This window comes from Haliotis asinina, chromosome 9 (genome assembly GCF_037392515.1).
Source record: "Haliotis asinina isolate JCU_RB_2024 chromosome 9, JCU_Hal_asi_v2, whole genome shotgun sequence".
NCBI lineage: Eukaryota > Metazoa > Mollusca > Gastropoda > Lepetellida > Haliotidae > Haliotis > Haliotis asinina.
The window spans coordinates 14569409-14590942 of NC_090288.1; the positions used below are offsets into that span (position 1 = coordinate 14569409).

At 38.0% G+C, this 21534-nt stretch overlaps 1 protein-coding gene across 1 annotated transcript in view; it reads left to right on the forward strand.

Moving 5' to 3' along the window:
• Positions 1-429: 429 nt before the first annotated feature.
• LOC137296078 (inosine-5'-monophosphate dehydrogenase 1-like) overlaps positions 430-21534 on the forward strand; it is a 47037-nt gene continuing 25932 nt past the window's right edge. Inside the window, exons 1-3 of the mRNA XM_067827739.1 lie at positions 430-915; positions 9127-9225; positions 17998-18046. Coding sequence (XP_067683840.1) covers positions 812-915; positions 9127-9225; positions 17998-18046 — 252 coding nt within the window. The 5' untranslated portion in view covers positions 430-811. The remainder of the gene's footprint in view (positions 916-9126; positions 9226-17997; positions 18047-21534) is intronic.

Consider the following 21534-nt stretch of genomic DNA (forward strand, 5'->3'; position numbering starts at 1 on the left):
TACGAATGCATGCCTTGAAAATGCATGTGTCCATTGTGACTTGTGAATCATACGTAAAGGTATTGTTATGTCTCACCGTCTCTTCAATTCAGTCTTTCATGTGGATAACATTCATATATCAGGGCGACTGAGATAAATTATTGATTTACTGGCGTACAATGTCCTCATGTTGTAAGAGAATTAGCCTCGACTCATAACAAGATTTGACATGGTACTATTATCATAATAAAATCACATAATGATCCGCGAGGCGAACAGATAGCATAAAATTGAAGCTACTTCGCTAAAATCGAATAGATCCGTCCGAGCATGTACACTTCGACCAAAGCAGGATGTCACTCAGATGAGAGAACGAGTTGCATTGTGGGTCATCTAGAGGCGATTGATCTGTATGCTGTCAATATTTGCATAATAGCGCCTGTGAAGTTGAACCGGTCTGCATCGTATTTCTGTATATCAGTATGGTAGTCGTGAGTGTACGAAGACGATGACGGTGTTGTAATGTAAAGACGATGCTGTGAAAGCTTGAAGGATCCAACTGTGTGGTGTATCGCGGTTAGCAGTTTCGAATGGATGGGTCTATCATGGTCGGCTGCACAGCGATAACGATGTGATACTGTTCTCATTGTGGATATATATTCCAGGCCGACACACATTTTTGTTTTCAACTGTCGGATACACGTGTTCAAAATAAACAAGGTACATTTTCAAAAGGACAGTCCTGAGGATTAGCGCTGTATTTGCCGGTGAAGGCGCTATCGCTGTCTGCAGCTGTCATCAGCTGACCGGGCCTAGGTGACAGTAGACGTTGATGTCGTCGGTTGTCGTCATGGACCCTGCTCGAGTCTCAGAATACGAGACTGTAGGCAAACGTTGCACTGACCGCCTTCACCAAGGAGGCCAAGAAAGCATCAGGTAAGGAAATAGCTTTTTTCAGTTAGCCTCCGCCATGTAAACAACAAATCTTAGCTAGGCGCACTGTCCGCACTCGGGGTAAATACGGCCACGCACGTGCAGATCGTGCGTTCTCGTTGGAAACATGTTAAGCAGACGATTACATGTGTCAGTTTACTTGGGTATATCTTAACGGATGCGAAATAGTCTTCTTCTTGACGAAAGGGCACTTACGATGTTAATTTAATGCAAGTTACCACAATAGCCATAAGATATGTCTAACACATTGTTAATAAGCAGACTATTTTACAATAATCTGTCGTGTCTGAATATAGAGCAAGGTACAAGTGTAATAGGCCAGTCTCATCAATATCAACGCTATCCAAAGATGATAGGTGAAAAAAATAAAGGTATGTGCTGAATTCACGTTAATAAAATTTATAGCTCCAAACCAACACATATTATGTTTGTAGCATTTCATAGTGTACATACATTCAGTTAGATGTATATTTGTTTGAGTTGTTTTTTTGTTTTGTTTTGTATTTTTGTTTGTTTTTGTTTGTTTTGTTGTGTTTTTTTTTTGTTTTTGATTTTTGTTTTTTGTTGTTGTTGTTTTTTGTGTGTGTTTTTTTGTTTGTTTGTTTGTTGGGTTTTTGGGGGTTTTTTGGTGTTTTTTTTTGGGGGGGGGGGTTACAGTTTGTGTTGTTTTGATGCCTTTTTAGTGTATTAGCTTATAATAGAAGTGTTTGTATTTTAGTACGTCATTTAACCATGTAACTTCCAGGGATTAATATAAGCCTGCTTTTGTGATCTGTTTTCTTACATATTGGCAATCCAACAATCCAGTCAAATTACATTTGCGAACATTCTGTGCAAGAATTGTTATTGAAGAGATGAAGCAAATAAGCAAACCCGAATACGGGTTTGATGACAGCCAGGTATCTATCACAAAAGATAGGGCGTTCGCCAGTAACGCCCAAGTCCCGGGTTCTATTCTCCACAAGGGTACAATGTGTTAAGCCAATTTCTGATGTCCCCGCCATGACATTGATGGAATATTGCTAAAAGAGGCATGAAGCCACATTTACTGTCATAAAGGTATGGCGATGTGCAGACAATACGACGATTCATATACAACGTGTAGATATGGTTCATCTTTTGTTGAGGATACTGAATGAACTTGACCACTCCTAAAGCCCTGGTTTGTTTCATGTTTCTATCCAACAATAGCGTTGGATTCGCCGAGGGGCTCGGCAAGTTCCGCTGACATTCCGAAGGTCATCGGTATCTGTCGTCTGTCTGTAGGGATGAGGACGAGACACAGTGCGTTGTCGTTGACCTTTACGCACCCAAGGTAATGGGCGAAGCACGTAGGGATATTGAATAACCGTATGAATCATTTACGCTTAGCATGGCCTCAACCAGAGTAGGAACACATGACGTCTAACGCTGTTGAGTCGTGCCTGTCTCAAAGACACGATGCGGTCCAGTTAAGAGTGCGTCTTTCAGGTCGTGTCTGTTGCGGTATGGCCCGGCTAAAATGAGTGAGTGAGTTTGGTTTTACGCCGTTATTAGCAATATTCCAGCAGTGGCACGACGCTGGACACCGGAAATTAGCTTCACACGTTGTGCCCATGAGGTTAATCGAACCAGCGCCTTCGGCATGACCAAACGAACCAACTGCCCCAGGTTCAGTTAAAAGTGTGCCGACTCGCTGTCTGCACCAGACTTTGAACAAAGCCTAGATTTTTAAAACAGAGAACTTGTACATTCAATAGTTGTTCACTTAACTTCTTTCTGTTGCACTGTTTAGAAGTTAGTAATATATGGACAAGGTTTATGGATAAACTACTTCTTTATTCAGATGCGACGTTTCCACACAGATTCTTGCATCGTTGCTTGATGACAACATTCTTGACAACGATACAAGAATATGTATCGAAACGTCACATCGTGAATAAAGAAGTTGTTTATCAATAAACCTTGCCCATGTAGTTCTTCACATGTTGATATTTTCAGATATTTCAGTTGTTCCTTTGGTAATATTTTCAAATATTTAAATTGTGCACCTTTTTGATATTTTCAAATATTTCAATAACATAAAATAGGTCCTTAACTCTGGTCTTGTGAAACTGCTGAATATCAGGTTATTAAGCACTTCAATCGCCTTTCATCGTACTGCGTGGATAGATGCTAATAATGTCGATCACTGGAGTTTCTGGTCCCAGCTCGATCATTTAGAGAAACCACAAGACATATTTGACACTCCGTCGTCAAACAGCGAACAAATATTGATCACCAAAACACCTGTAGTTCATCACTTCTGCATCTCTTTCACTATTGATAATATACGTTTTGTTTGTGTAAAAACTGAACGTTAAAATGTGATCTTACCAACGTAATAATATCAACGAGACGAGGAATGTCGCCAGTTCGTGTCGTTAGTTCCAGTGAGTAAATATAGGTTACGGCAGGTAAAATATTTAGGGGTTATGTCGTAAAACCGGTTATATAAGCTTACGGATAGGTGTGAGGGGATTTGAAGTATTTCAAACTTGTATCGGTCTGTCAATGATGGAAATCAACCGAACCCTTGCATTTCATCCAACGTTCAACGTTTTGCCAAATCATACCATGATTTTACAGTGGTAAAAGCGTTCGCTGTCTCTCGAAAGTCACAGGTTTATTCTCTTCATGGGTTTTAATGGACGGTAGAGTAATCAAGTGGTTAAAGCGTTCGCTTGTCAAGCCGAAGACATGGGTTCGATTCCCCACATTGGTACAGTATGTCAGGACTATTTCTGGTGTGCCACGCTGTAATCGCTGTAATATGGCTAAAACCGGCGTAAAATTAAGAAACTCACTCACTCATGGGTTTAACGAGCGAATCCTGTTTCTGGTTTCCCTTGCCGAGATATTGGTAAACTGACATGAAGTCCAATTCATTCGCCAGAACCATCGCGCGTAAGGCAAGCATGTTGCAAGTTACTTGGTGTTAAGACTGACTTACATATGAATCTGCATGTCAACAGAATTGAGCTTTCGATGAAATTGCTATGATTACACAATGCCATTAAGAAAGTGGTCAAATACAACGTATGTGCTAGTCCGAAATCTTGTACTTATGCGAGTTGAGTCCCATCCGGGACTCGAACCCACACCTCAGAATCAGACACGCTGTTCTGACGCTCCTTTCTTACGAGGTAATCAATGATGTATGAAAAGCTTGGTACCCGTAATCAGACACGCAGTCTCAAAAGTGTGTGAGTCAATAATTTATGCCGTGGTTACTTGTAATTGCGATGGCTGAGAATATTTCTGGTAGAGCAGGCGATAAGAGGCACGCCTGTGCCAACAGAGAATTGAGATGCGTTGTCAGCCTATTAAGCAACATATTAAGCAAACAATTCAAGAGGGGTTTCGGTGAATAAAAGATTTCTGTGGCGTTAATAAACTGAGAACAAATGCATCATCACGGGATTATGGTATGATCCATCCTAATCTTCGAGGCTGTTTGTTCAGACATGAGAATGTTGCAACGAGTACACCAGCCCGACATTGACCACATCTCGTTTACACCTGTAACATTTCGCGACGTCACGATTACACCAGCTACAACTTAACGAGTACACCAACCACAACAATAGTACACCAGCCACAACAACAACGTCACGAGTACACTTGCCACAACAATAACTTCTCGAGTACACCAGCCACAACAATAACTTCTCGAGTACACCTGCCACAACAATAATTTCACAAGTACACCAGCCACAACAATAACGTCACGAATACACCAGCCACAATAAGAACGTCATGAGGACACCAGCCGTACCATTAACGTCACGAGTACACTACTGTCAGCCACAACTATACATTCACGAGTAAACCATGGCCAGCCACAGCAATAACGTCACGAGTACACCAGTCACAACAATAACTTTACGAGTACACTAGCCACAACAATAACGTCACGAGTACACCAGCCACAACAATAACGCCACGAGTACACCAGTCACAACAATAACTTCTCGAGTACACCAGCCACAACATTAACGCCACGAGTACACCAATCACAACAATAACGCCACGGGTACCACAACAATAACGTCACGAGTATACCAGTCACAACTTCACGAGTACACCAGCCACAACAATAACTTCACGAGTACACCAGCCGCAACAACGTCACGAGTACACCAACCACAACTTTACGAGTACCCCTGTCACAACTTCACGAGTACATCAACCACAGCAGTAACTTCACGAGTACACCTGCCGAGTACACCAGCAATCACGCCACGAGTACACCAACCACAACAATAACTTCTCGAATACACCAGCCACAACAATAACGCCTCGAATACACCAGCCACAACAATAACGCCTCGAATACACCAGCCACAACAAAATCTTTACGAGTACACCAGCCACAACAATAACGTCACGGATACACCAGCCACAATAAGAACGTCATGAGTACACCAGCCGTAACAATAACGTCACGAGTACACCACTGCCAGCCACAACTATATATTCACGAGTACACCATGGCCAGCCACAACAGTAAGGTCACGAGTACACCAACCACAACAAAACGTCACGAGTACACCAGTTACAACAATAACGTCACGAGTACACCAGCCACAACAATAACGTCACGAGTACACCAGCCACAACAAGAACGTCAGCTCAAACACCGACGTGCAACACACGTCTCTGCTGTTCCCGCTCCATGCCTTCCAACCAGATGTCGTCCGTGGAGGAAGACCTGATCGATTTCCAGGTTTCGCGGATGTCCCTATACAAGGATTGCCAATTACCTAACACTCACAACACCTAAGGCCCATCTTTCATCACCCAAGCCTCTTCCCGTGTACCATAAGAGCCTCATGTTTGCTGAAATAGATGTAATGTCTACGTCTAACAAGGGGTATAGTAGGTGCTATCAGTGTTTCGGAAGAACGGGACAGTCATCAGTATTGCACAGATTGAAGATGACTGTGAGCAACGGTTCAGTTCCATTCACAGCTTTAAGTACTATGTATTGGTGACTTTGGGAATAGTTACAGTTGGTTGTTTTAGGTTCTCGATTATAAGCACCTTAGTTAGTGTTTGAGGTATTGAATCCTGCCCCACGTCCATAGAGAAGGAGGCAGACAAGTGACAGTATGAAATGCATCAATGAGATGGTATCCGGTAGGATAAATGTACCCTCTTGATCGGAAACATGGCGTTGAAGCGATTGAATGAATATATTCACTGAGTTTACATTCTCTTGAACAGTGTCAGTTGTATGCTACCGACCATGTAATATCAACTAATGAAATTATAGCGAAGCTGTAATGACTATAAATAGTTGTAAAAACTAGGGGAGGTGGGGTAACCTAGGGTATAAAACCTTCGCTCGTCACGCCGTAGTTCCAGCTATATGGCGGCGTTCTGTAAATAATCGAGTCTCGTCCAGACAATTCAGTGATCAACATCATGAACATCGATTCTCGCATTTGGGATACGATGACATGTGTCCACCAAGTCAGCCAGCTTAACTACCCGATCACGTTTCTCGTTTCACAAGTCAACAATGAGTAACTGAAGACCAATTCTATAGCATGGATATTGCTGATTGCGGCGTTAAACATCAAACAACTATCAGTTCCATTAATGTGGTCTCATTTCATTCCCATTCCCTGGGTGTAGGGGACACCAGAAATGGGCTTCACCCATTGTACCAATGTTGAGAATCGAACCCGGGTCTATGCGTGACAAGCTAACGCTTTAACACTAGGTTACCCACCGTCCCTTCGACGAATAGGACATAAATACCAAGAACATTATCATTATTCTAAGACATAAAAGTGGGTTTTTTTTCGAAATCATGTCAATTTATGCAGTGCCTTGTCTTCTTGTCACCACCGACAAAAAGCTGGAATATTGTTGAGTACGGTGTAAACCTTAACTCACTTACTTACTCATTTCTGGTGCCCCCAGGCCTGATGTTGCTGGAATAAAGCGGCTTAAACCCATACTCAGTCAATAAAGAGGTCACGTGATAATGTGATACCGGTCGATAGTGTGCAAACCTTAATCCCACCACGTGTCATGCGTCCGAGGCTCTTCAAACGCGTGTCTACGGCAACTCCACTACTTACACCTTAAACCGGTCATATAATATCAGTGCAGCTAAGCATGAACATTAATTAATTCTGGCTCCTTGTCCTTTATTCCTTTATCCGACTTTTGACCCAGGCAGACATGCAAATTCAGTCTGAACTTATCGAACCTCAAAGCAACATATGTGCATGTTCGTATAAGTTAAGTCGGTATTAACTGGTATATTAATCCTTACATCCTACGGCCAATGTGTGAGTCAACATTTACTCTTTGGGAAAATACTGCTATATTTTTATGAATATTTTGGTATTGTTTCTTAACTTATAAAATATCAAAATGTTAAACCTTTGTGAACGTAAAGGATTTTACCTTCTGCTTTTTCCATAGACTACTTAAAGTCACTTTAAAACATTTATTGAATTTTCCTCTTCATGTAAGGGGGCAGGAGGGTAGCCCGGTGGTTAAAGCGTAGGCTCGTCACGCCGGAGACCTGGGTCGATTCCTAACAAGGGTACAATTAATGTCTGAAGTCCATTTCTGATGTCTCCCAGACCTAAGGGAATAAAGTGAGATCAACTCAAGAGGAACTAATTGGTTGCTGGTTACGGTGTTAAGCAACAACTAAATATCGAAGCATGCACATGACGGCTGCTTGGACCAGACAACGCTGTTAAACAACATAAGCATCGACCTACGCAGTTGGAGTATGTGACATGTGTCTACCAAGTCAGTGAGTCTAACCCCTCGACCCCCAAAGTCGCCTCTTACGACAAGCATGAGTTCTTGAAGACCCTGTTCTAACCCTGACATTCACAGGTACAAGGACAGCTAAGGTACAAGGAGAACTAAGCGATGCGTACCCGAGCAGATTGTGTACTTAGATATAATTGGTGGATGTGTGCAGCTCGTACTCACTCGTACCTAAGCAACGTGATGTCGCGAAAAAAGCGGATCCGTGCCCAATGAAACGTTAGTGTTCTTATCCTGAACTGCAGCAATGACCAATGATATGCAACGACCCGGAAATAATATTTGAGCAGTGGATATCGTGGCGACCCAGATCGTGCGTATCAATAGATTATAATGCGGAAAATCCGTGTATTAATTTCTGACGCGTCTAATAAATATCCAAAGGCAGGTTTATAATGGATGTCCGTCTAGTCTTAAGACTTTTTCAGGTGTTTCAGTTAACATTAGAATAGTTGAATCAGCGAATGCGTAAAATCTTGCTAAACTGTTCAACTTACAAACTTACTCCGCTAAATGAGTTTAATCAATTTATTTAATCCTAATATTTGAAAACAAATGCGACAGAATGCCATTATGAAAGTGATAATCATGTAATCCAAATAGAAAACATGTTAAGACATACATGCATGAGTCAGTCATTTTCGGATCGCTGTGGGTACAGATGCTCTTTCTTCCAAACTCGATCAAGTCTGGAATAACTTTGCATGCATGTCTGAAACTTTGCCTTGGTCATCGTATTCCTACTGTTAATCACTACATTGTCAGATCCATAGTCCAGACCCGCTAATTTGGAGACCGTCGCCATATAGCACAGTGCGGTGTAAATCTGAACTGACTCATTAGAACTTTCTCTTAACCCCTAATATACAGCATCCCCAAATGTTCCAGTTTGATTTGCTCATATAGTTCTTTCTGTTATGTTAGGAATGTTATGTTTTTTGTGTTTGTGTTTGTTTTAGTATTAAACAGATAACAGATGTGTCATTGGTACAAGATATGTCACTTAAAGAAAACGTGATCAACGTCGTACGGTGACTGCCTGTTTCGAATTCCGCACCATGAACTTATTCATACGTCACAAATAATTTGTCAAATGTAATTTAGTCGGACATTTTTTCAGCGTCTGGGTATGTATTGACAGTTCAGTGGCATACTTTAACAACTGCTTCACATCAAGTAGCAGTCATTTTAGTCACATTATGTTTGAAAGGGTTTTGTCCCGCAGGGAATCCCCACTCGAGAATGTGTCTATTTTTAGAAAGTTCACGACTGTTGGCCTTGACCTTCACTATAACGAGGTTATTCCCGCCATTGATCCAATCCCGTACTGTTTCGACTTGGTACTTCACCCTTCAATTTCATTTTCAGTATGGCCGATTACCTAATCACAGGGGGAACCGGTTATATCCCAGACGATGGTTTGACGGGTGCTCAACTCTTTGGCGGCGGCGATGGAATGACTTACAAGTAAGTAGACATCATAAATTCGATGATCGTAACGTGGTAGACACGTGGGCCGTATGTGGACATGTGGAAATATTTCGAGTTCGGAATGTAAACAGTATGACCACTACTGTTCTTGTATCATTTAGAAAATTCGTAAATAGTGTATTTATGATCAGGGGATAATTCAGTTATTCCGACCGTACTCGAATTGGACTCGTGAAACATTTTCCGCGTCGACGTAAACACCTGGTTCTAAAAATAATTAGAATCGACGTGACTCACTCCCTAAAATGCACTTGAAACCCTACCTGGCACTCCTTGTTTATTTGCTCGTTGCGATGGCACAAACATTTTAATCATTTGAGTTGTTTGTAACCTAGTTGAGTTTGAACATATCAGTCAATGTTCTTTTCAACAAATTTGTTCTGCATAGATGAGTCTCATTAATTATAGTCCCGAATATTTTGTGATATAGTATTAGTTCTTTAATGATACAATATTTAAGAATGTAAGAATATATGTTTATCATATATCTCTCCAACACAACAAATATGATACTTAAAGATGCCTCGGAAGCAAATATAGATCTTTATGATCACAGTATAGACTGGCTTCATAAATTTAATAAGTAAAGCAAACTTTTGAAATAGTGAACTTGACTGAATGTAATGTATCAACCATAATTATACTCCAGTCCAAATGTGGAGATAAGGTCAAGCACCCATTAAGTAATCACAAACTCAAAATTGAAACTGGAATATATACAAAATCTGTAACCCCACTAGAACAGCTCTCTGTGAGTCGTGCAATGTGTAGAAAGTGAACAACACCATATGATATCTTGTACCAAGTATAGCAAAGAAAGGGAATCGCTTCTACAAACATTGCCTTTACGGGATCAAAAAGTTGCTACACACTATATAAAGAACAATTTTAACCATTTTTTCAAACAAGTCCTTAAACTATCTGAAATATTTCAGGACATGTACAGTTTTTAAATGAATATTGTGTATTAAAATAGTGTTGTCTCTTATTTGTGTCTTCTCCTCATATTGTTTCCATGTGATTATACAACATATGATTTGTAAAATTGTTAAAATGTACATCTTTTATGTATCTGTATTTCAATATGTTTGTAACTACTGTGTTTATGCTTGTAGTTATAGAATATTGCTGCTGTTTCTTCATGGAATTCTATGCAATATCTTATCTTATCAATATATATGATTTACATCGAATACCATTTACACTTATATTGCTTATTTCATCCAAATTGATGTATAAGTTTGAAAAGAATATGCGTCAGTAAAGACAGAGACGAAAGTCAAGCAGACCTAGCATAGCAGTTTATATATTCTAGTTACGTTCATGAAAGATTTATGCAGTTCAATTCAAGTCAGTTGTTTATTCATGTGTAAAGATCATCGGCCCATGTACACAACTAGAGACAATTTGAGGCAAGATTAAAAATGAAGGATTGTCATCCTTTTAAGAAGTTTTCCAAATTGTGCAAAGTTATAAAGAATAGTATTTTTTCTGCAGGAGAATAATTCATAGTAAACAGAGGTGTTAACATTGGTAAGGCGGTGTCTTGGTAGAAGTATTCTTGGAAGTGTTCGAGAATAAGCCTGTCCTTTTAACGTCTGTTCTCAGAATCCAGATATGTAACCTGAATGAAACATGATCTGAGACTGAAAAACTGTCAAGTCTATTTTTAAAAAAATAACCAAATTATGAACACTATTATTTTGAGACCATTTACTGAAAGGTTTTATAATTTGTTCAGTTATTAAAAGTTAAAGGTCATATGTAAGCAAACAAACAAACATAATTAAAAACACAATTATCACTTATTCATTACTTATAATATACATTACTGATTGTGAGAAAAACCAAATAACTTCCCTCGATACAAAGGACCCGGGAGACCGTACCCAGTCAGAGCAGGTGGATGTGCACTCAGGTGTAACAGTCTTTTCACTGGCTGGTTCTTTTGCAGATGCACATAGGGCTTGTTGTGTGTACAGTGATGATCTGTTTGATTAGCAATTTAGAAGTATGGTGAGCAATAAGAAAGTAAGATTTTTTTTATGGATGATAACTTTTATTGTGTAACTTTTAATCCGTATGGATTCATATAACGTTATATATGTGACCAGTGCATTTTTATTACTGCAGACCCAAGATACTTCTAGTCACAAGAAACATCTCTTGTTCTCAACTTTGACCGCAGTGATAATCCTTGCATGCATCACTTACTGTGTTTTAACCCCCTGGATGCCAAGTGTTTTTTCAGGTGCACATTTTCATAAGGTTTGAAAAGTGAGGGTTGTGCGAGATTTGCGCTCGCGTGGTCCTGGATCTGTGTACGGCTATGAAATTGCACAGACATGTAGAATATTTAATTTCCTATCTGTTGGTATAAATATAACTGCGGCTACCTCAGGGGTTTGAGAAATAGACACTGCTAAAAGTTGTCCAAAACTTTTGTGTGTGTTCAAAAACAGTAAATTTTCTGCGAAAGGATACCTTTTGGTAGTTTCACAATTTGTAAGAAAAGGTGCAAGTGCACTATATCAAAAAGCAGGTAATAGCAATTTGGATGTCCCTATCCGATACATACTTTAGTTCTTGGATTCCCATATTCTCCTGTTTGTGTAGATGCATTTTTATTAATTTTCCATCATTATTAACAGAGTAACAGCCACATTTTCAAATGTAATGAAATAACTGAAAATAATGCGACATTTTAGTTTTGTGTTATGTTTTGTGCATTTTGTGCTGTCGGAAAAAGACAACTCTGGTCGCTGATTAGTATATATCTAACCTAATTTCCACTCAAGGTGTAAAAGATCTCGGCTTCTGTGTCAGAATTCAACATTTTTTAGCCAAAATATAAAATGAATGGTTTTTATCACTGAAATAGTATCCTGAATATATCAACAATTAGACGGTTTTACTACATATCTTATTATTAGCAACACGCGCACCTGCCTAGCATCATTTTAGTGTAAATGGAAATTTCACAACACCTGAATATTCATTGAGTATTCATTTAGGAAATAGACCATTCTTCTCATGATTGTGAAATCAGTTCCCTTCATAAGTATGCAATGAAAGGTAGAAAGAGATCTCTTTTTCAGTACAGAGGTATTAGAAAATGTACGTAAGGCTTGTCCAAATTAAGACATGACCTGATTAATATATTTTTAACAATTTTCGTATAAATATTGTTTGAATTAGACATTCTGCCATAAGATAGATTTTAATCGAATTTGAATTGACTTTATTATCGAAAAAAAAGATAATGAATCATAAAACGTTTTTGACAAACTCGCACCTGGTCAATTAATATTCATAATTGTTTTGTCTATAAAAATGAAACAAAACAATACAATGAACAAGACAATTCCTTTAAATAGTAGTATGTGTGCCCCTACATTTCATCCAATGTACAAATCATTTTCATTAATATTATCAGTTTTACTTATAAGTTGGAATTAAATCGCTGTTTATGAACTTGTTCATATGAAACTGCAATATTTGTCCCAGCATACTGAATATTGCACATCACAGGAACTAAAGCACATGTTGCAGTAATGGCTACGTGTGATCTTCCACCCCTTGTGTAGAGGCTTAAAATGTGGTATAGTACACTTACTGAGTCAATTTCCCATGTAAATATTATTCAAACAATCAAAAGCTTTCAAAGAATAAAAACGGATACCTTATATCCACACATGATATGGTGTTGAACATGGATATATGTAGATACTGAAATCAATTTCATGAAAAAATATCTGAATGATGCGCAAAATATACATCACAATACTACAAGTGCAATCGGAATGGTATGGGCATTGTGTTTACTCTTGTTCAACCGACCTTCACCTCAAAGAAATTGCCTAATATGTGCAACAATGTTGACGTGTGACATGACTACCAAAGACGGATTTCTTTCAAAATGGCGGCTTCGCTCAGAAGGGTACACAGGATTTTGCGAGGACTTTTTGATTGATTCAGGGATCTTTTGTACTGAAATGTGAGATGTAAGTAATCAGAATTATTCTGACTATCTGTGTATTGATATATGTTCTTATCGTTTACATTGTAAATGACGGAAGAAGCCAGAAATGCCAATAAGTACCGTTGTCGTTCTGCGTGATTTTGTGTCAGTCATGGCGTCACGCTGGACTAAAAGTTTGACAGTTTCTTATGAATTACCAAATGCTTTCATTGTATCTATTTTCAGTTTGTTTTTTCTTGCTACGATACTCTTCCCCTGAATATACTAAGCGTATTGAGCCATTGTAAGCAATGATTAGACTGCTGGATGTTGGAAAATTTCCGAAAATGCTACGTAGTGTAAAATTGGATTTTTTCTTTGTTTACATTTCAGTCAAGCGCTGTCTTTCGAGCACAGCGTTCGTTTTCATACAAAGTATATTTCGTTTCGTTTTGTCTAGATAGTTGGTATTGGTGACAAAGACCATTTGTAATTTGATTCTAAGATGCTTGGGGAATTCAATGATACATATGTCGCAGCTAACTATGAAGTATACATGATGTAATAGGCGTCTCAATACCGGCCTTCTCAAAACGTGACTTTGTAAACACTATCCGATATGGCGGAAAGAGTTCGTGTAAGTGTATTTTCGAAAACATCCCAACCGATTCTGGGTACATCGGTGACGTTTCAGAATTATCATTACTGGTTACATGAAAACTTGATATCAGTGATCATTAATATGCTATTTTTGAAATTCATTACTCCCAGTAATTATCCGATTTTCTTATTTCAAAACATACTGCAAATAACGCTGTGAATCTCGATTTTGTACAGTTTGAAAAATGGTGACATTTACGATGAAGCCTATTTTGAAAGGCGATTTTAAGCACTTTAGCTTGGTCTGAGATAATAGTGGATAGTATCAAGAAACTGGGAATTTTCCGCAGAATTCAAAACTGTGAAGTATTTATATATGCCTGGTATATTTAGAATTTTATTGGACTTCCAAGTGAGGTATGTAGAGGAAGGACATATATGTCCCTGTGGGTTAAGAAGTCACCTTCGCAGTTCAATCCGCACAGACCTAATCACTGTGCAGCACAGCACATCTGGTGAAACCACTTTTTCTCCCTGCACTAGGGGAAGATTAATGAATTGTTCGAAATTATTTTTCAACGTTAGAAGTTGAATTTGAATTTTTGATAATTTGTTACTGTAAGTCCATACCAAAAGGAATCAGAATCTGCAAAGTTGTGTTTTGTAAAGCAAAAAAATATACACAATAATCAACACATTACAATTGTATGCTTGTGACATTTTCAGGCTCTTGACATAGTGTGTCATAATGAAAAAATGCCATAAAGATCCAGTCTAGAATTGGTCTTCAGTAAGCATGCTTGTATGAGGTGACCAATGCCCCATAAAGATCCTGACTAGAATTGATCTTCAGTAAGCCATGCTTGTATGAGGTGACCAATGCCCCATAAAGATCCTGACTAGAATTGATCTTCAGTAAGCCATGCTTGTATGAGGTGACTAATGTCCCATAAAGATCCAGACTAGAATTGATCTTCAGTAAGCCATGCTTGTATGAGGTGTCTAATGTCCCATAAACATCCAAATTAGAATTGGTCTTCAGTAAGCCATGCTTGCCACAATAGGTGACTATGCTTGTCGTAAGACGCTACTAATGGGATCAGGTGGTCAGACTCACTAACTTGGTTGATACATGTATTGGGTTCCCAGTTGTGCAGATCGATGCTCATGCTGTTGATCACTGGATTGTCTGGTTCAGACACGATCATTTACAGACCACCATATAGCTGAAATATAGCTGTGTGCTGCGTAAAACAAAACTCATTGACAAAGTGACTAACAGGATTGGGTGGTCAGTTTCACAGCCTTTGTTGGCACGTGCCATTTTATCCTAATTGCATAGATCAGTACTCATGTTATTGATCACTGGACTGTCTGATGCAGACTTAATTATTTACTGACCACCGCCATATAGCTGGAATATTGCTAAGTGTGACTTAAGAACAACTTCTAGCTATGAGCAGAATGTAGGGCTCCAGATAACGGAAGTATCGGCATATGTACAGATGAAATATGCTTGACACAATAGGAAATAAGTTAGAAAACGTAGCAGATATGCACCACAGCACTGGTCTGTGGTCTTAACATCATTTACAGAAGTATTTATCTGAAGAAAGTATTGTTTTATTGTTTACTGACCTGTTTACACAGGAGTTGATATGGTGTGGTGCATATATGAAACAAAAGGATACGTCATTCAATTCCATTGAGTACTCTAAATGTACTCTTGAGTTTTTCCAGTACCCCTGTATTGAAATAATAAAGAATACATATTCCTGATGTTGAAAAAATAGCTGGAGCCCTGTGGCCTCTTACAGGGGTTAACGTGTGTAACACAATTTGTCAAGTATATTTGTCAGATATGTCAACCTAGTCAAAATATGACCAGCTAAACAGACTAAGTCCATGAGAATTGCCAACCTAAACAGATTGTTACCTTCATGTCCATGAGAACTGCTGAGCTAAACAGATTGTCAACCGTTCATCTGCCCTTAGAAGCAGGCAGAATAGGGGCAAGTAGGAGATACCAAGTAGAGATGGAACAAACCAGCAGAAAAACAAGCCAGGGAAAATACGTAATGAACACTGACCAATTAGCTGTCAGTCAGTCTAGGTAAACTTAGTCTCAGTGTATTTCGTTACACTCCACCACTGAGTCTAACAAAACCTAGTAGAAGGTCGCGTAAGGTAACCTTTGAGCGACCAATGACCGTCCAATCAAACACGAGACGCTTAAATAGATTTAACCAATCAGACAACTGCTACTATTTAGGGATTTGAGGGACTTTCAAAATATTCACATCACTGACACAAATCTCTCCACAAACAAAATTCCGCATATAACACAGTTATTTGACCAGCAGTATATACGCTTTGGGGTTTCTGCATGTTCTGTTGACATGATTACCATCACCTAATATTTCTGCAAGATGACATCCTTGAATGTTGCCAGAAACACTACTAACAGCGACATTTTACTCATCGTTGTCATGACGTATGCCGTGTGCATCAGAAGCGAGCGTATGCTAAATAGCATTTGGAATCATTTGGGTACGAACCTTTTCGAGATAAAAAGTTCAAAAGGTATGTGCGAATGTGCACTTTCGCGATTTGGTGAGCTGTGTTCTGATTGGTTAATCTCAAAGGTTACCTGACGCTACCTCCCATAAGGTTTCGTTAGACTCAGTAATGGAGTGTAACGAAAAGTGCTGAGGATAAATTTACTTAGACTGGCTGTCAGTAATTCATTAGCAAAACATATTGATAAATGATTAATAGTTAAACACTGATTATGTTTTAAGATCTGTCATCAGCATGCGCTGGGTTTCCAAAAGTTGTAAAGTCTAAGACCTTCATCAACAAAGGTTCCCATGATGATCATCAAGATACATCTTCATATAGCAGACATACGTAGGGACAGAGGGGTAGCCTCAATGCTGCCTCATATTTACAGCATTCGCTGGTTACATTTCCCAACATAGGTATACTTTATGAAGCCTATTTCTGATGTCTCCATTCAGGATATTACTTAAATATTGCAGTTCAAGTACTGTTTGTATGATTTTTTAGAAAGGTATTTTGAAACCCTATTTCCTGAAAAATGGCAGTAGGTTAATATACATTCGGCTGGGGTGAGTTGTTTTGAAAAAATGTTGATGCTTATTAATTACCACAAAGAAATGTTTTTTCAGTTGTATTACATTCCCTTTACATCTTCATGCTATGAACACATCAAAAGCCCATCATGGTCCTGTACACACAGTTTCAGAGTATAAGCAGTGGGTCAAAGCATTCACTCGTGGTGTTCCAATGATAAAAAATAATCGAAAACAGATCGAAAGGATTAAAAATAATTATTGATTGTAAACATATTTCAATTAATCAGAATGTTGAGATTTTTTTCAGTACAACACACTTGGATGAAGTAAACTAACCATTAAATTTGACAAATATTCATGAACAAACATGCACTCAACAGCATAAAGCTATGCTCATTGTATTCATAGTTTTGTATTCATCACTAAGGTAAATATTTTTTATGACCAATGTATGAATAAGTTTTACATTTATTGTGATTGTAATTAGATATGCAGATAAATATTTATTGTAGAATAAACAGAATAATTTTATGTAGCCAGAAAAACTACTGCACTGTGAAATTTAGCTTAGAGGCAATACAAAGATTAATATAGTAGTGGTGTATTATCAGGATATTCATGAATCATGAATGATGGTATATTTTACATTTAATGATATAGTATATAATAATCAAGTCATGAAAAGATGACTGTGAGCATTGTAAAATTTTAACAACTCTCTCTCTCATTTCATTCCTTAACAATGTTAGATGTAGAAAAAAAACATTAATTAGAAAGAACTTTGGGAAGACACTTAAAATTGGAGATTACATCAAAATGCATGTATTTCGACCATAATCCTCTGATAATCAATAGAGGATTTGATTTCCAATTCCCAGCACTATTTACTCATTACACCAAAGACTGGGTTCAAATCCCCACAAAGATTATATATGAAGTCCTTTTCTGGTGCTCAGTGTGATGATATTCCTGGAATGTTGCTTTTATATTGCACCAAAAATACCATCCACTAATTGGCATAAAACTCAAGTCGCCTACTAATATATAACCTTGGTGTTTATAAATGATGGCAATTTTCTTGTATTGCAGTGATTTCCTCATCCTACCAGGCTTCATTGACTTCTCGGCTACCGATGTGGTAAGTAGACGAATCACCTCCAGTTGTAATGAGTTTCCAGGAAAGTAGGTGTTGCAGGAGGCTGACAGTCAATATCTCCTGGTGAAATAGTGCAAGCTTTTGATTAACTTGATTAAGACAGCCTTGGAACGTTTGCATCACTTCTTTTTTGTCACAGTAAGAAGTGCCTTCACTGATATTGATGTTCTTGGCAAATTTAGCAAATGGAAAAACGATTCATTATTTCTGTCAAATATACTGTGCCCCTTAACATCTAGGCATTATGTGGATTTCCAATAATTCGTAAGTTAAAATTTAATGCAATCATTGACTATGTCTTAACAAATCATGCTTGTCCACTAGACTGTGACTACTAAATTTTGCTACTAAGTCAATGATGGTAGTCTTCATTAACTGATGGTTCAGTATTTCCATTTTCTAAATGAATATAACTGATGGTTCAGTATTTCCATTTTCTAAATGAATATAACTGATGGTTCAGTATTTCCATTTTCTAAATGAATATAACTGATAGTTCAAGGAGTGTTTAGTCATTAGCTGCTCACTCTGAAAGAAAATCAAAAGTTTAGACTCACTTGAAAACCCTACTATGTTATGTATGTATATATAAATGGTTACTTCAAATATTGATTTCTCCACTAACTTTGGGGAACCAACTGCAGACCTTATACAGGTGAATGAGGATCATGCTTCAAATTGCTGAAAAGCATGTGTATATGTACATGAACAACTGCCTTTTGGTGTAAAGGTTTATTAAGAACTTGCCAATTCTCACTGACTTTTATTTGGTATTAATCTCATGACAATATTTTTTTCAACGTTACGAATTTGTTTTACAATGCATCAGTTCATGTGTAAAGATTCATCTAAACAGTATGGAATATTTTGCAAAATCTAGATTAGAACAACAGTAAGTGGCTACATGTACACTTGTCAGTCTTTTGTTGGGGAGTATATGTTTCCACTTATATAGATTTCTACTGATTGCAGTTCTCAGTTTGAATTACAAGGGTTCATTTTCAACAAAACATACAAAAAAGTACTGGCCCTCATTCCTCATAGCGATTGCTTGCTATGACTGTCACGAGTCTGTTAAGGTATGGGAGTCATAGGTCTACAAAGCTTTCCAAGAATAGCTAACCAGGCCTACAACAGTGACACACAAGTCATAGCTACAGACAGAATATAAGTCTTTCACAATTAGAATTCACTGCATCTCGAAAATGAACATATAACAAAGTATGAATACTCTTGAATTATGTTTATTGCTCTGAAAATCTAAAAAAAAATCTAATATCCTTGTTTTGTCTATGAGATTAGGAAAGGACTTTTACTTGAAACTAAGTCACAGGAAATGCCTAATTAGGTCTCTTCACATGCTGTTTAATGCACTGCTCAGCAGTATTCCTGAATTGCATTCTGGTCCATACAACCCAGTGATTAATAGCAAGAAATGATAATGATGAAAATGATATACAGACATCAACCAAATCAAGGAGCCCCTTTGCCTGGTCCAGTTGACACCTACAACAACAATAGGTGTCTTTTACAGCAAGCTGAGGTTGCTGAAGACCTATTCTGACCCAATGTCCTTGGGTCATGTTGGTATGAACAACATTAGGTCAACTGCCAGCGATTGTGAAGTAGTGTTACATGAATTGACTTTTTAAAAAGAGCGGATGAATACCACTGGTCATTCCTAGTTATTCACAACTCATGGTTCTAAAAAGATAACTAGATCTTTGGAGAACCATGTTCACTAGTCACTGACTAATTCATCATGTTCACAAGAGCATACAAAATACCTGTTAGTATTATACAACATTGAAATGAAGTGAGTCAAGTCTTGTTTCGGGGATTATGGATGGTCTAATTGTTGGCATGGTGACAAGAGTGATCTTGTGATCTTTTCGATTAATAAAAACAGCAGCATGTATAAATCGTTAAGCATCACCACGTCTGCTGTTGCTGAGTCAGGCATCATCATGACTTGGATGAGCAACAATCTGCCTGTGTATGTAATATATGTCAATATTTATCCACAAATAGGAACTGTTAACCATTTTATCACTCTGGCACTGAATGATTCACATTTTGTATGCATGAATTAAAAAATATCATCAGTCTCACTAAAAATGAAGCTAAATAATGTAACATGGTTATCTAGCTTAAGGGAAATAATATACACCAGGTGCAGTGATGGATCAAAATTATTCTCCTTGTGTATTCACATGTATTCTAGTGTCCCATTGGACACAAAGATTTTTAATTTGTCGATGTAATTAATCCATACCAGATGTTACATACCAACTGCAATTTTGTATCTGAAATTTATGATGTATGAATATCTCTATTTTTGCCTTTTATCATCTCCTACAAATGGTATGCTTGCATGCTTAACACATACTGCACATTAGTTTGGTGTCCCAAAACTCAACTTCCTAGTGAACCTTAAAATGCTGGTAAATTTGTTGTCGTTCAGTTAAAGCACCCTCTGTGTTGTTAGTTCATGTTCCATCAGTCCAAAGGTAAATTTTCCCATATCTCCCTTCCAAGAGTTGCAAAATTTGAAGCATATCTCCTTCCCACCAACTTACATCCCGTTTCTCTTCCTTCATCCTAAAAAATGTCAGTTGCAGGTTCGTCAGTCAAATGTTCAAATGTGCCATAGAGCTCTCATGAATAGTTTGGTGTGCCTTTTTGGATATGAGCCAGGCAACGAGAAGAAAATTACTAATTTAATATTTTTATGAGTTCATTAGTTTTATATAATCTGCTCGGTATGAAATAAATTTATCACTGGTTTCACATAGCACAAATAGTCATAATATATTAAAACAACATGTTGTGAAAACGCTCATAATGCATTGGGATCTTATTTCAACTCATTGTGTATTTAACAATACCATTCCACTACAAGGAATTCTTGGCAACAATGGCCCATTATTTCTAATTTAGGACAAGTACCGTTACAGGTCTGTTAGTTGTTGACCTATAAAGGGTTAAGCTTTAATGCATTCCCTCATAAACTATGAAAAAGCAGAATGTCTCAGTTCATAGATTTTTATGACTTACAGCCTTGCAGCAAAAACATTTCTGAAACTTACGTGAATAGCTTCCTTCGAATGATGATAATCATGCCAAGGACCAGCTTTAGAAGCATTGGACGTAACAATCAATATGACAATCTCTCTGTGTGATAATTGATTACTAGTCCTGGCTGATGATCTGTATGGACAGGATTTCTCGTTTCTGCCATCAAGCTCACATGGCATTTACTCGGGTAGACATGGAGGTGTTTGACGTTGTTGCTCTTCCAACTATTGAGATGGTATGTTTTAACGTGATTATTTTCAGATGGGATTTATTACGTTTTGATATTGGCTTGAACGTTGTTATGTACTAACATTATCTGAACTTGAGTTGCTTGTGGCTGAATTTAAACATGACAGTGAAGGGATTCTTGAATGAGTTGTGTCAAATAGAAA